The sequence below is a fragment of the Saccostrea cucullata genome, unplaced genomic scaffold (genome assembly GCF_032062105.1).
Source record: "Saccostrea cucullata isolate Sc308-1 unplaced genomic scaffold, CSIRO_AGI_Scuc_v1 ctg130, whole genome shotgun sequence".
NCBI classification, from domain to species: Eukaryota; Metazoa; Mollusca; class Bivalvia; order Ostreida; family Ostreidae; genus Saccostrea; species Saccostrea cuccullata.
Window position 1 is genome coordinate 588,464 of NW_026939106.1, and position 12,636 is coordinate 601,099.

A 12,636-nucleotide genomic window follows, 5' to 3' on the forward strand; every position below is an offset into this window, starting at 1 on the left:
TTAGCAGAGTTAATTTCTTGATAATTCTACCGGAATGTAAATTAGGCAGGTCAGTAGGTCAGGAGCTAAGGAGGCCTAATATGCATGCAAATCTCGTACGCATCTCTCTCTGAGTCTGACGCTAAGAAGGCCAAATATGCATGAAAATCTCGTGCGGCTGCCGTTGTGTTTGACGTCAGTGGGCGAGGACTAGGCCTATTGAAACTGGGATGGGAATCCTCGTGTAATTTAAATCTATGTCTGCATTTTTAAAGTCTAAATCTACAATTTTATTTCACAATTTATGCATAACGGGCGAAGCCCGTTATGCAAATTATCCCATGTTTCCCACTATTGCTGATGCCCTGGCATACTATGCTAACTAGACAGTGATTCCTTAATAATACAGGTTGTTCGGCGGACTTTTTATTCCTATTAGTTTACATCTATTAGAACTGTTTTATAAAGGCTAAATTAGACACCATGGATTGTGTGTAAAATTTTGACAATATCGAACGTGAATATCTACATGTCTGCGAACTCATGTTTGCATATAGTTTCCGCTATGTATATTTATATGCTTCAATATACATGTACATGTACATATTTAATACTACTACAAATTCAGTCAGGCGAAACCCGTTATGCATAAATTATCCAATGTTTCCCACTATCGTTGATGTACCTAGCATACTATACTAATAAACAGTGATTCCGTATATTTACATTTCATTGTGAAATAAAATTGTAGATTTAGACTTTAAAAATGTAGACTAATCGATTTAAATTACACGAGGACTTCCACGACAATTTCAATAGTCCTCGCCCACTGATGTCAAACACAAAGCAGCAGCACGAGATTTACATGCATATTTGGCCTCTTTAGCGTCAGACAGAGACAAATGCCAATGAGATTTGCATGCATATTAGGCTTCCTTAGCTCCTGACCTATCGACCTGCCTAATTTACATTCCGGTGGAATTATCAAGAAATCAACTCCGCTAACTTTTCAAAGAGTTATCACAGAGAAAAAAAAAATTAGAAAATTCCCTGCGAGAAGTGATACCATCAAGTAAAGAGGGTTATTTACATAATCAAAGTACTAAGAGTATTGGGAAATGAAATCCATCAGAATTAGTAAAACTTTAAAAATCAAAACATTACTGACCCACACACATATCACTTGATTATTCTGGTACTACAAATGTTTTTCACGTCAAATTTATGGCCAAATCACTGTTTTGTTGTTTTTTTTTTGTAATCTAGATCTGAGATTTTGTTTACAATGCCATATATATATATTCTTTATCATAATCAGTAATAAAAGACTTACAATTTTTGTCCCAGACACTTAATATTTTTATAGTCAAGTTGTTTGCTTGCTCAATTTAATTTTTAGAAAAACATTTTATCAAAAACACCTGAAATGAAATGCAGCTTTCCAGCAACAAGATGTAAACAAGGTAATATTAAAATGATAAAAATAAGCTGTAATAAATAACAACAAAAATACTTCATAAAGATCAATATTCAAGAAGTATAATAAAAATGTGGTATATCTTAGATAAATATGTACATAAAATTCATAAATATGACTGAAGTCCAAGCTGAACTAATTTTGGCACATTAGATTTGAGACCATTAGGAATCATGGGCGGATCAATCTCGGAGGGTAAAGGCGTCGACAAAGGTTTTCCCCCGTTTGGTGTAAATTGGACCTTTTGTTTGCAACGAAAAATCTTTTTGAACAATGCCGTAACAGAACCCGTATTTCCCTCTGGTCCAAAAATCAACAGAAAGGAAGTGAAGCCAAACAAAGAGAAGAACAAGGAAGTACATACAGTAATCATGACAAAAATTCCGAATTCATACACAAACTTAATATGGGCACCCAACATAAACACAGACGCCCCGAAAGTGGTTAAGGCACCAGAAAGGACAGAGAGTCCCATCTTTTCCAGCATGTTTCGAGTTTTGTCCTGTCGAGTTACGCTTGATGACACGTTGTAAGCTTCTGCCAAATGAACGACATAATCCACAGCTAGGCCTACTACCATGCACAGATTAAGGGACTCAAGGACCTATATACAAAACAATAATAAAATCATGAAATTCTTGCCTGAAAGTGTCTTGGTAAAATACTGCATACAAGCAAGGCAAGTAACATAAACATACATATAGATTCTTTTTTTCTTTTAAAAAGAAGAAAATAAATAAAACTTTATAATATGCTCAAGAGCAATAGCTATATTTAAATGAGACTGTATTATTTGTCAGCATTTTATTTACGTAACTGAGAATAAAAACCACTAGACCAATTTTTAATTTTATCATTCAGTAGTTTTTAAAAGTGCGGAGTAAATACCCATTATGCTAAATAAATACTTGAACATCTTTTTGGAAGACAAACAAATTCATACATTCTTTCTGGATTTGAAACCTATAGCTAGCTATAAGAAATGATTCGAATAAAACATTCTGATGGCTAGCATAAATCAAAAGCTTAATATTTTATACATACCCCTAATTTCCAGCCCAGAAGAGGTATAGAACCCAAGACGCACACCGTCACCAGTGCAATAACGACCCACGCTAAAAACCCAATGATGAAGTTCATGGTCGTGAGGACTAGAACAGGCAGAGCCACGGACAAACCAATAAGTATTCCAAAGTATGCCGACTCTGAGAGCACCTACAAGAGGGGCTTATGGTATTAAAAAAACTAATAATAAGTACATGTATTCTACATAATATTTTACAATGTATAGCAACTTATTTGTACATTGTACTTATCATGATAAACCAATCATTGTGCTCAACAGTCCAATTACTTTTGTGGTAAAATCTAGCTGCAGAACTGTAACTCTGCTTGAGAAAATTCGGACAGATAAAGCAGAAAGTTCTGCAGCTAGGTTAAATCATGAACAAGAGGCTCATGGGCCACTTTGCTCACCGAGGTATTTTGGCCTTACTGTTATATCTCTCTTTATTCCAATAAAAGCAATGACCCCACAACTTAGCCTCAAGGGTTTACGATTTCACAAAACTTGCTCACACACTCACTGAGAAGATTAAATAGCAATACGATATTTGCAAGTATAACTTTGCGTAACATATTATTGAGCTGTCTGGATCTTGCTTTACATGATTTTAAAAAGTGATTTATTATTAAAGTAAAACACGGACCAGACTGAGTCAGTTTTCCATACCTCCTGAACACGAATCATGTGCCATGTATTTCTTGTACACTGGAATCCATTCTTTAAAGACGGTGGCATTTTTGCCTTCTAAAAAGTCGAAAATATTTTGTTCAAGACAAACAATTCAAGTAATTATTTAAAAAAGAGAATTTTTTTTCGAACAATAAATGTGTAAAACATACTTCATTAATCATGAACTGTTCCCATGCATGATAGAGCGGTCCTCCGTCGCTGTAGCCTAGGGTTTGTACTTTTACTGTTAAATTGACTTGAATTCCAAAATATCTCAGCTTCGAACCGTAATATAGTCCTATTGAATAAAAAGATACATTTTGAGCTATACGAATGCTATTTTTTAAAATGATAAATAAAGCAACACTAAATGCGCTAAGGTCAGTCTTTAATAAATATCGCATCATTATACTAGTATGCAAATGAAATACAATACAAATCAATTAGAAAAGATCGAATATTGCAACGTTTGGCATACCATAAAAACGCATGTTCTCTGCTATATTTGTTTCTCCCATAACATATTCTTCTCCAATAAGATGATCATACATAAAATAGTCCGGATGCACTTTGCCTGTATACCTATTGGTCATCCAATAACCAACTCCAATCTACAATATGACAAGTGGTACCTGCATGTAGTTACTAGTTAGATCCACTCATGTCAATTTTGATAGCTACATGTATATGTATAGGGAACTGCAAAATTGGGTGTTTGAATCAACGGATATTAAATATTCGAGCACGTTGCCTACGATATAAAGTACTGAGTAAATAACTAAAACCCATACTCAAAAAAAACTATAGTGTATTAGGACGCTTACTTCCAGCCATCTGTTAAAGTCCTTAGGAAGAGTTAATTGTCTACCATATATATCAGGGTTGGAAGTCATGAATTTTGTCATGTTGCCCTCATCCAAGGGGACATCAACATTCAGATCAGAAGGATAAACATCCTCCGACTTTTGGACTTCTTCCTGAAATACAAATTAGCACACGTAATTTTATACAAAACACCATAAAATACTTTTCCAGTGTATACATTTCCACATGTCACAAGCAGGCTCAAATTCCTAAAGAGACCATGGATTAAAGAAATGAAGTGACCTTAAATCAAGTTTCTAGCTGAAAGATCAAAGTCAAATCAGATCTCTGTACAAAATCCTTGTCCTTAGCATATTTTCTCTTATGTTGCCCGCGTGGCGCTATGGTTAGAGTGTCTGCTCTAGAGTCGCGAAGTAAGGAGTTAGGCCTAATCCTTACGTCGCGGGTTCAAATCCCACTGTGGAACGCGGAGACCGGTCCTTCAGATGAGACCGTATAAACTGTTATCCTGTGTCGCAGTAGGTGCTGGCACGAGAAAGATCCCTTCCTGCTCAATAACCCTCAGTGCCGAGTATAGGACAGGAATTTGCAGCTCTCCACCCGCAAGTGGTGGCGTCTCCATATGAGTGAAAAATTCTCGAGAGGAACGTTAAACAATATATATGTACAATCAATCAATACAATATTTTCTCTTATTCTTTTCTTCAGTCTGATTCATACTTCTTCCACTGAGTACTCGTGGATAAAGAGTGTATAAATCAAGTTCCTTGATCAGAGTTCAAGGTTAAAACTTCTCTCTGGGAAATTTGCTCATGAGCCTGTCAATATTTTTCCTATGTCCTATCGGTCTCATACTTCATCTATTAAGTGCTTGTTTGTAGTTGGTGTATGGTGAATGAGTTTGGTCCAAAGGTCAAGTTTAAATAACATACTCCTAAAATCCTTGCCAATAGAACATTATCTTATCTTTAGCCAAATATAACTCGTCCTTCCCTCATGTACTTGTGGTGAGGGATGGATTTGCAGTGAATCACTGTGAATGAATCAAGTTTCTAGATCATAGGTCAAAATCATGGCAGATTTCTTTTATTGACAATATCTATATGGTTTTTGGAGACCAGGTCTTCCAACAATCTACTGGAATTCCCATGGGTACAATTGCGCTCCGTTATTGGCAGACCTATTTTTGTATTCATATGAAGCAGAATTTTTGCAAAATCTTATGCGTGAAAAGAAGAAAACATTTGCTGTGGCCTTCAACTCAACATTTAGATATATCTACGTACTAGTATTGTCAATTAACAATGGTAATTTCCATTCCTACGTCGATACGATATATCCTGGAGAATTTGACATAAAAGATACCACAGAGTCTGACACATCTGTTTCATACTTGGATATTTTACTTGAAAAGTGACGTTAATGAAAGTCTAACAATTAAGCTGTATGATATACGTGATGACTTTAACTGTTCTATCGTCAACTTCCCTTACTTATGCAACAATATACCTTCATCACCTGCATATGGAGTGTACAGATATCAGTTGATTCGATACGCAAGAGCATGCTCTACGTATGAACAATTTCTAAAACGAGGTAGATTATTGACAAAGAAGTTGATGAAACAAGAATATCAGCAGTCTCGTTTAAAGTCATCATTTCGTAAGTTCTATGGTCGATACAACGACCTTGTCAGCAAATACAATTTATCATAGAGTCAAATGCTGACTGACGTTTTTCATACTAATTGTTAGTCCATTATTTATACATTGAATTGACGACGGATTTTTTCCGTTATTTCCCGATCATGACAAGGAGCACACGGCAGGTGTGACCGGTCTGCAGGGTATGCTCACTCCTCCATGGCATCTGATCCCACCTCTGATGTTTCGGAGGTCCGTGTTTGCTCTGCTCCTATTTTATATTGTTTTATGGACATTGATACTGAATACTGTTCTTTATCTTCATATCCTTCTTTACAAAATTCTTTTGATGAACTTACATTGTTTGATTGTTTCCTGTATTTGCCTCATTCTCACCCACAAAAAAATGTCTTCGGATAAAGGTCTATGTCAAAGGTCAATAATTAATCAATTGAAACATATGGAAATAACGAACAGTATTCAAGATCAAAAGTCCATAAAACAATACAAAATAGGATACACAGACCTCCAGAACATCAGAGGTGGGATCAGGTGCCATGGAGGAGTAGACATCCCCTGTCGACTGCTCACACCCGCCGTTTGGCCCTTGCCATGATCGGGAAAAACGAAAAAAAAAAACGTCGTCAATTCAGTGTATAAATAATGGATCAACAATTAGTATGAAAAACGTCAGTTAGCATTTGACACAATGATAAATTGTATTTGCTGATAAGGTCATTGTGTTGACCATAGAACTTAGGAAATGATGACTTTAAAAGAAACAGCTAACATTCTTGTTTCATTAACTTGTTTTTCAATAATTTACCTCGTTTTAGAAATTGTTCATACGTAGAACGAAGATGCTCTTGCGTATTGAATCAACTGAGAGATATAAACTCCGTATGCAGGTTATGAAGGAACATTGCTGCATAAGTAAGGGAAGTTGACGATAAAAATGTTATAAGTCATCACGTTTATCAAAGAGCTTGGTTGTTAGATTACCGTTATAACGCCTTTTTCAAGTAAAATATCCAAATATGAAACAGATGTGTCAGACTCTGTGATATCTATTATCTCAAGCTCACCAGGATATATCGTATCGACATAAGAATGAAAATTACCCTTGTTAATTGACAATACGTCGTCGATATATCTAAATGTCGAGCTGAAGGCCACAGCAAGTATTTCTCCAAAACAAAGTCCTTTCTAAGTTTTTCATTCTAAGCTCTTTTCCTAAAAGCAGGACCCTTTGAGTTGGTGACGATTTCAATATCTAATTTTGAAAAGTATATTCTACATACTTTTAAAAATTTGGTTTTTATAGTCATACCCGAAGAAATCTTTCCATGGCTGTTAGAAAACAACTGACTTCTGGTTTGTTAGTAATGGCATTTCTTCTTATTTTCAGTTGATTTATTATTGAGTCGCTTGCATTTTCCAAACGTTGACACAGATTCTAGCCAAAACAAAACAAATATATATTTAATTGTTGTTCAAATGTGAAAATGAGTAATTTGGGAGTACTTGCTCAGAATTTGCTATAACTACATGGATTGCCGTCTGCGCCTCTGGTGATGAGGGGTCAAAAGTGTCGTCCCATACCACTGTCCCCCCACAGAAATCAGATTTTTTGCGATTACAAGTACTCATATCCTTCCCCAGTATTCCCCATACCAGGAACACACTAGTGTACTCGTTTTCATCAAAATTCTTCTGAAACGTATAATGATGGTGGTTCCAAGCTTTTCCGTGGTTGTGTGTGGATCGGAATATTTCTACCTGAAAAAAAAATGAACAATTTTGAATTGCACATGCAAGGAAACAATTTCAAATGCATGAATTCATGAATTTAACCCAATCCTCTTAACAACATACCTGTTTACTGTCGGGTTCCAAAGTCGTAGCACTGTATATGAAAAAAGACGAAACTCCAACGACTACAAATGGAATAAGAAAACGGACTACTTTTAGAGACATAAAGGACAAGAATCCATGACGAAGAAACCGAACAACTAACATCCGGTCTTCAAAATCATGATGGTTTACTTTCCCTTGGTCGTTGGGCTTCTTTATTACATCATGATCACAACATTTTGACTCCTGCAAGTTATTTAAATTTGTTTGACTATGATCAAAGGCCAGCTGGGGAGAGCTCACAAAAGATATAGACGTTGTTGAAGACCCTGCAATTTCTGATGGGGTTTCATTCATGTCTGTTTCATGTTTACAAAATGTACATTTCAAGGACTTGAAACATTTTCTATCAAATAGCCATGATAAGAACCTGTTAGCTCGAGGTCTGATTTTCTCTGAATACAAAATAATAGCGGTTGGGAAATATATCAAGTCACAAATATAGTTGACACCCACTAGAACACCTGTAAAAAGGCCAAAGGATGCCACGGGAAGGAGCGGAGAGGTACCACTAACTAAGAAAGCTGCCATTGTAGTCACAGATGTGATAAAGGTGGTCTTGGCAGCTCTGTAGTAGCAGTCAGTGAGTCGATGAGCTAGTGTCGGATACTCCCCAGCAGCGGTGAGGCGCCAGGAATCGTAAAACACAAAAACATCGTCTGCTCCGATCCCAAGAATGATAAACATGGAAATGATGTGAAAAAATCCAAAATATTCGTATTTAAACACATAGCGATACATTAAATTTGCCAGTAAAAAGCTTGTTAATATGCTGAATATTCCAAAAAAAGTTATAAAAAAGGATTTGGTTTGAATCCACATAACAAGAAAAATGAATAGAAAACTCCCAATTGTGAAAAGCATGTCCTTTAAAGCCTGTTCTGTGACGTCATTATCAAAAATCCATTCGCTTGTGTAGTACAAATTCATTATGTCCCCAAGAATATTGTCGCGAATATGCTCAAGATTTGGTTTCATTTCATCGACCAAGAAATTTGAGATTACAGTATTATCCTTTCCTCTCCAAAGTGGATAACCCATTGTTAGAAGTATTCTGGTAACAGATGACGCACATCCGGGTCGACATGGATCATATCCTTTAGGAAAGATGGTCTTAACAAACTCTTTTGTTTCATCCGATTTAGTTGCATTGCACAAAACTTCCTTTGAGTTTTCAAAAGTTTCCAAAGTAAAATTACTGAATTTTGAAGCATTATTGTTGTACACACTAATGGTGTTGTATGTCCCATCAAAAAGGCGAATCACCGACCAAGGTTTTACACACTCCTCAAACTCGTCAAGTTGACAATAACTGGACTTATAATCCTTGAAATTGAACATAAGATTTTCTACGTGTTGGATAAGTTTGAGGTTGGCTTGGCTAAAAATATCGCCATTGTCCACTTCTAAGATGACCTCCAAAGTATCTCCAACTCGTCCTCTATACCATGTGGGATAGTGATTGTTTAACTCAAGTGCTGGCCTCGATATCAACAAGGAATAGGAGTCTCTACTGCGCCAGGCCAGATCCTGTTGTCTAGTTTTATCATCGTACAGAACCAGGGGTAACCTCTTAAAATCCGTGGGAAACACATTTTCCCCTGCGATATGCAGGGATACTGTAGTGACTATTGCAAATATGTGTATCGTAGAGGACAACACTGTAACAGAAATAGAATAATATATAGAGACAAACGAGGAATGGTTACTGTAGTCACTATTACAATAGTTAATAGTTTATATCTCCCGGTTGATTCGATAAACAAGAGCATGCTCTACTTACAATAGCAAAAACGAGCAGGTTATTGACAACTATCTTGATGATGCAAGGCTTTCAACAGTTTAATTGAAAATCAACATTTCGGAGTCTCGTGATCCATACAATGACTTTGTTTGTTTGCAAATACAATCAATCGTTAGATCGACTGGTGTCTTTCATACCAATAGTTTATGTTAGCTCTTTATTTTCACACTAAGTTGTTTACGGATTTTTTCCCGTTTGTAAAGGCTATTCGACAAGGAATGCTTATTCGTAAATGGCACCTGATCCTACCCTGTTTTCAGGGGTTGTTTTGTTTTAAACGGAGTGTTGGGCATGATCACTGTTCACAATCAGTATCTTCACATTTTAAAATTAAATGTTAGATATTGTTTAATAAACAAGAAATTATTCTCAAAAAGTGAGACATTTACGATTTCATTAACAAGTGACATTTTAGCACGATGATATTCTCATTATATATATTATATAGACTTATCTTCTGTGTACTGCCACATGTTCTCATTGGATTCTTTTCTTTTTAATAATAATAAATATGTTCCTTTAAAAAAACAGCATTTAGTTTCAATAAATGATATAGAGAATAATACATACCCTTTTCCATATCACATCCTGTATCAGCCCGAGACACCAATATCAGCCAGAGGGCCGAAGGCCCGAGGGCTGATATTGGTCGAGGGCTGATACAGGATGTGATGTGGAAAAGGGTATGTTTTATTATATTTATTACATACTTAGTAATAAAATACAGTTGAGAAGAAAATAAGTAAATAATCATGCATGGACTTCTTACATACATGTACATAGTCTAATGTCTCATAAGATTTGGGTTTGTTTCTATTTCTATTTCAATGCACTTGATTCGTAATTTGAAAATATTCTATAGTATTACATGTATTTGTAAATTAAGATTAACCTTATTTTCAAAAAGTTAAAATTAAGAGAATATGAACCCACCAAAAATTGTGTATGAGTACAAGTACTGTTATTGTGGTTTAATTTACTAAGGGTGTGATATTGACGTCACAATAGCCGTATCAGCCCTGCAGGGCTGATATGGATTTGCAGGGCTATACGGATATCAGCCCCGCAAATCCATATCAGCCCTGCAGGGTTGATACGGCTATTGTGACGATACGGAATGATCAGCCATATCGCATATGCAAAAAACCTGTATTTATTACTAAGTGTGTAATAAATAATAAAGACTGTACTTACAGAAAGCTATAACAGGAAATTTTACGATGAATCTGCAATAAAAGAAAGTGTTTGTTGAATTCTTTGTCTTTGATACATCCTTTTCATTTCGGTCATGCACTATTCCGTCCCTTAATGTTGTGCTTCTTTTTGACGATGGGTGATCTTTTCTTGGTCCAACTTCTTCGGAGGATAACTTTTTCAAATTTCTCCTCTCTTCCTTTTCATTTGGTAGATTTGTAAGGGACTGTAAACGTTGGGGTAGATTGTTCAATTGACGCGATGCCTTTCGTGGCGAATCCGCTTTATCCAGATCCGTGTTGTTTAATCCGTGTAATCCAGTTTCACAATCCTTTTTGGAATTCGTCAGACTTACTTTGTTACTTTCTGTCGCATATGTCTCGTGTTTTGATTTTTCCTCATCATTCTGATTTTCCATTCGGTTTGTAGGTCGATCTTTTTACTGTCTAATGTACTCTTGTGCATGTGCAATAGCAATACCAAACTGAATCAATAACATCTCCCCTATAAATGAGTAGGTTGCAACGAACGCAATGACTTGTAAATTAAAGGTAGTTAAGATATTTTCCTCTCTGCAACACGTTAAAGGTGCAGGGTATTTAAAATCATCAAAACCAATAAAAGTATTTCGCTTTGATCGTAAAGGCATCAAAGAAGCTGAAACACTACAACGTATGTTGACGTATGAAAATTACCGCCGCAATGAGGGAAGCACGCTGGTGTACGTTGAAAGCGTTTAGGGATATATTTTTTTACCAATGCAAGAACACGCTGAAGTGTGAGTTGTTGTGCACTGAATGAGCGTTTGAATTTTGTGATTGTAGATTTTCAACGCATGCCAAATAAAACAGTCAGAAGTTGGGACATACTTAAAAGGTATGTTTTGCAAAATTCAAGCACTTTCACGAAAGTTCCTTATACGTTGAAACATAAAGGCAATCCGCAACGAAATTGTGTACAGCGTATGAATAACTTGCATATACAGCTATGGTTTTCTTATTTCACATGTGCATTGCTTGTGACAAGCCTTTCTTTGTGTACCTGCATATTTGACCTCTTGACATATGAATGTGACCCACTTTTGCAAAAGTTTACTAAAATTTGGCCTTGGTCATAACTTTTAAACAGTCGGTGTCAGAGCTTTCATACTTTACCTTTGTATTTATTGTAACAAGACCTTTCATAACTAGATGTATTACATGCTATTTAATTAGTTTACTTTGATCATTAATAGTAATTTATTTTACTTGAAGTGTAATATTCTAACGTTGATCACCACTTGCTGTTATGTTACTATTCTTGCTCTGTTCACTATATAACTTGATATGTAAATTTTGCTCTTACTTTGAACATAATTACTTGTAGTGTTACTCCTTCTGATTATTTTGATAGTTATAATTTGCAATGTTAATTTCTGATTACTAGTCAATGTAACATATTCCTCTTACTCTTTTCACTATTACTTGCAATCTTATTCCTCTTGCTTAGGACACCTTTACTTGCAATGTTATTCCTGTGGCTTTGAATTTTTTTTTTCTTCATGCTTTGAACACAATTACTCGCAAAGTAAATCTCCAATTCTAGAGCATTTTATTTTTTCCTAACTTTTTGTTATATTTATTTATTTATTTATTTTCATATTCAAATCCGTATTATTATTTCTCAGGACTTTCGTATAATCCAGGATATTCAGTGCTTTACCTTTAGATTTTCTATTGTGAAATATTTATCTGTTTCAGCAAGTTTGCAAAGTTCTTTTTACCGGATACTTGCCATTTTTAATTGTATTCTTTCCTTTAAGATTTGAGTTAAAGAAGTTATTCTCTTCGGTATTCCGACATTGAAGTTATATGTGGTGTGAATCTTTTCATATTTTTCCCCATTTATTTTTTTTTCATCCTCAGATTTCATGATTTGAAGAAGTTTACACTCATTTTTCGTAGGCACTCGCATACACAGGAACTACCTGTCAGATACTGTCGTGTGCAGTGTGCAAAAATTGTAGAGGGATTTAAAGCTGAACACGATTCGTAAAAGGAACGTGTCCGCCATTTTTGTTAAGATT

General features: G+C 35.5%; 1 protein-coding gene across 2 annotated transcripts; it reads right to left on the reverse strand.

Annotated features, from left to right (window-relative positions):
- Positions 1-1,027: 1,027 nt before the first annotated feature.
- Positions 1,028-11,035, reverse strand: LOC134252273 (protein dispatched homolog 1-like). 2 transcript variants are annotated; one of them, XM_062734711.1, is made up of 10 exons: positions 10,572-11,035; positions 7,535-9,234; positions 7,208-7,438; positions 6,990-7,115; positions 4,016-4,168; positions 3,670-3,802; positions 3,362-3,417; positions 3,189-3,266; positions 2,501-2,671; positions 1,028-2,060 (listed from the first exon to the last, which is right to left on the reverse strand). In XM_062734711.1, exons 1-10 carry the CDS (start codon positions 10,987-10,989, stop codon positions 1,563-1,565), a joined length of 3,564 nt encoding a protein of 1,187 aa, XP_062590695.1. In that variant the 5' UTR covers positions 10,990-11,035; the 3' UTR covers positions 1,028-1,562. The 2 variants fall into 2 exon arrangements, with proteins under 2 accessions (XP_062590695.1, XP_062590694.1); XM_062734710.1 differs by having other exon boundaries at positions 3,362-3,489.
- Between the last annotated feature and the right edge of the window lie 1,601 nt (positions 11,036-12,636).

What these genes read in the sequence shown, in the direction of transcription:
- LOC134252273 (XM_062734710.1), bottom strand. Translation starts at nt 10,989, where the DNA reads ATGGAAAATCAGAATGATGAGGAAAAATCAAAACACGAGACATATGCG. An exon ending in TGGAACCCGACAGTAAACAG is followed by an intron (nt 7,439 to 7,534) that starts GTATGTTGTTAA and finishes TTTTTTTTTCAG; the next exon opens with GTAGAAATATTCCGATCCAC. An exon ending in ACTTTAACAGATGGCTGGAA is followed by an intron (nt 3,803 to 4,015) that starts GTAAGCGTCCTA and finishes GTCATATTGTAG; the next exon opens with ATTGGAGTTGGTTATTGGAT.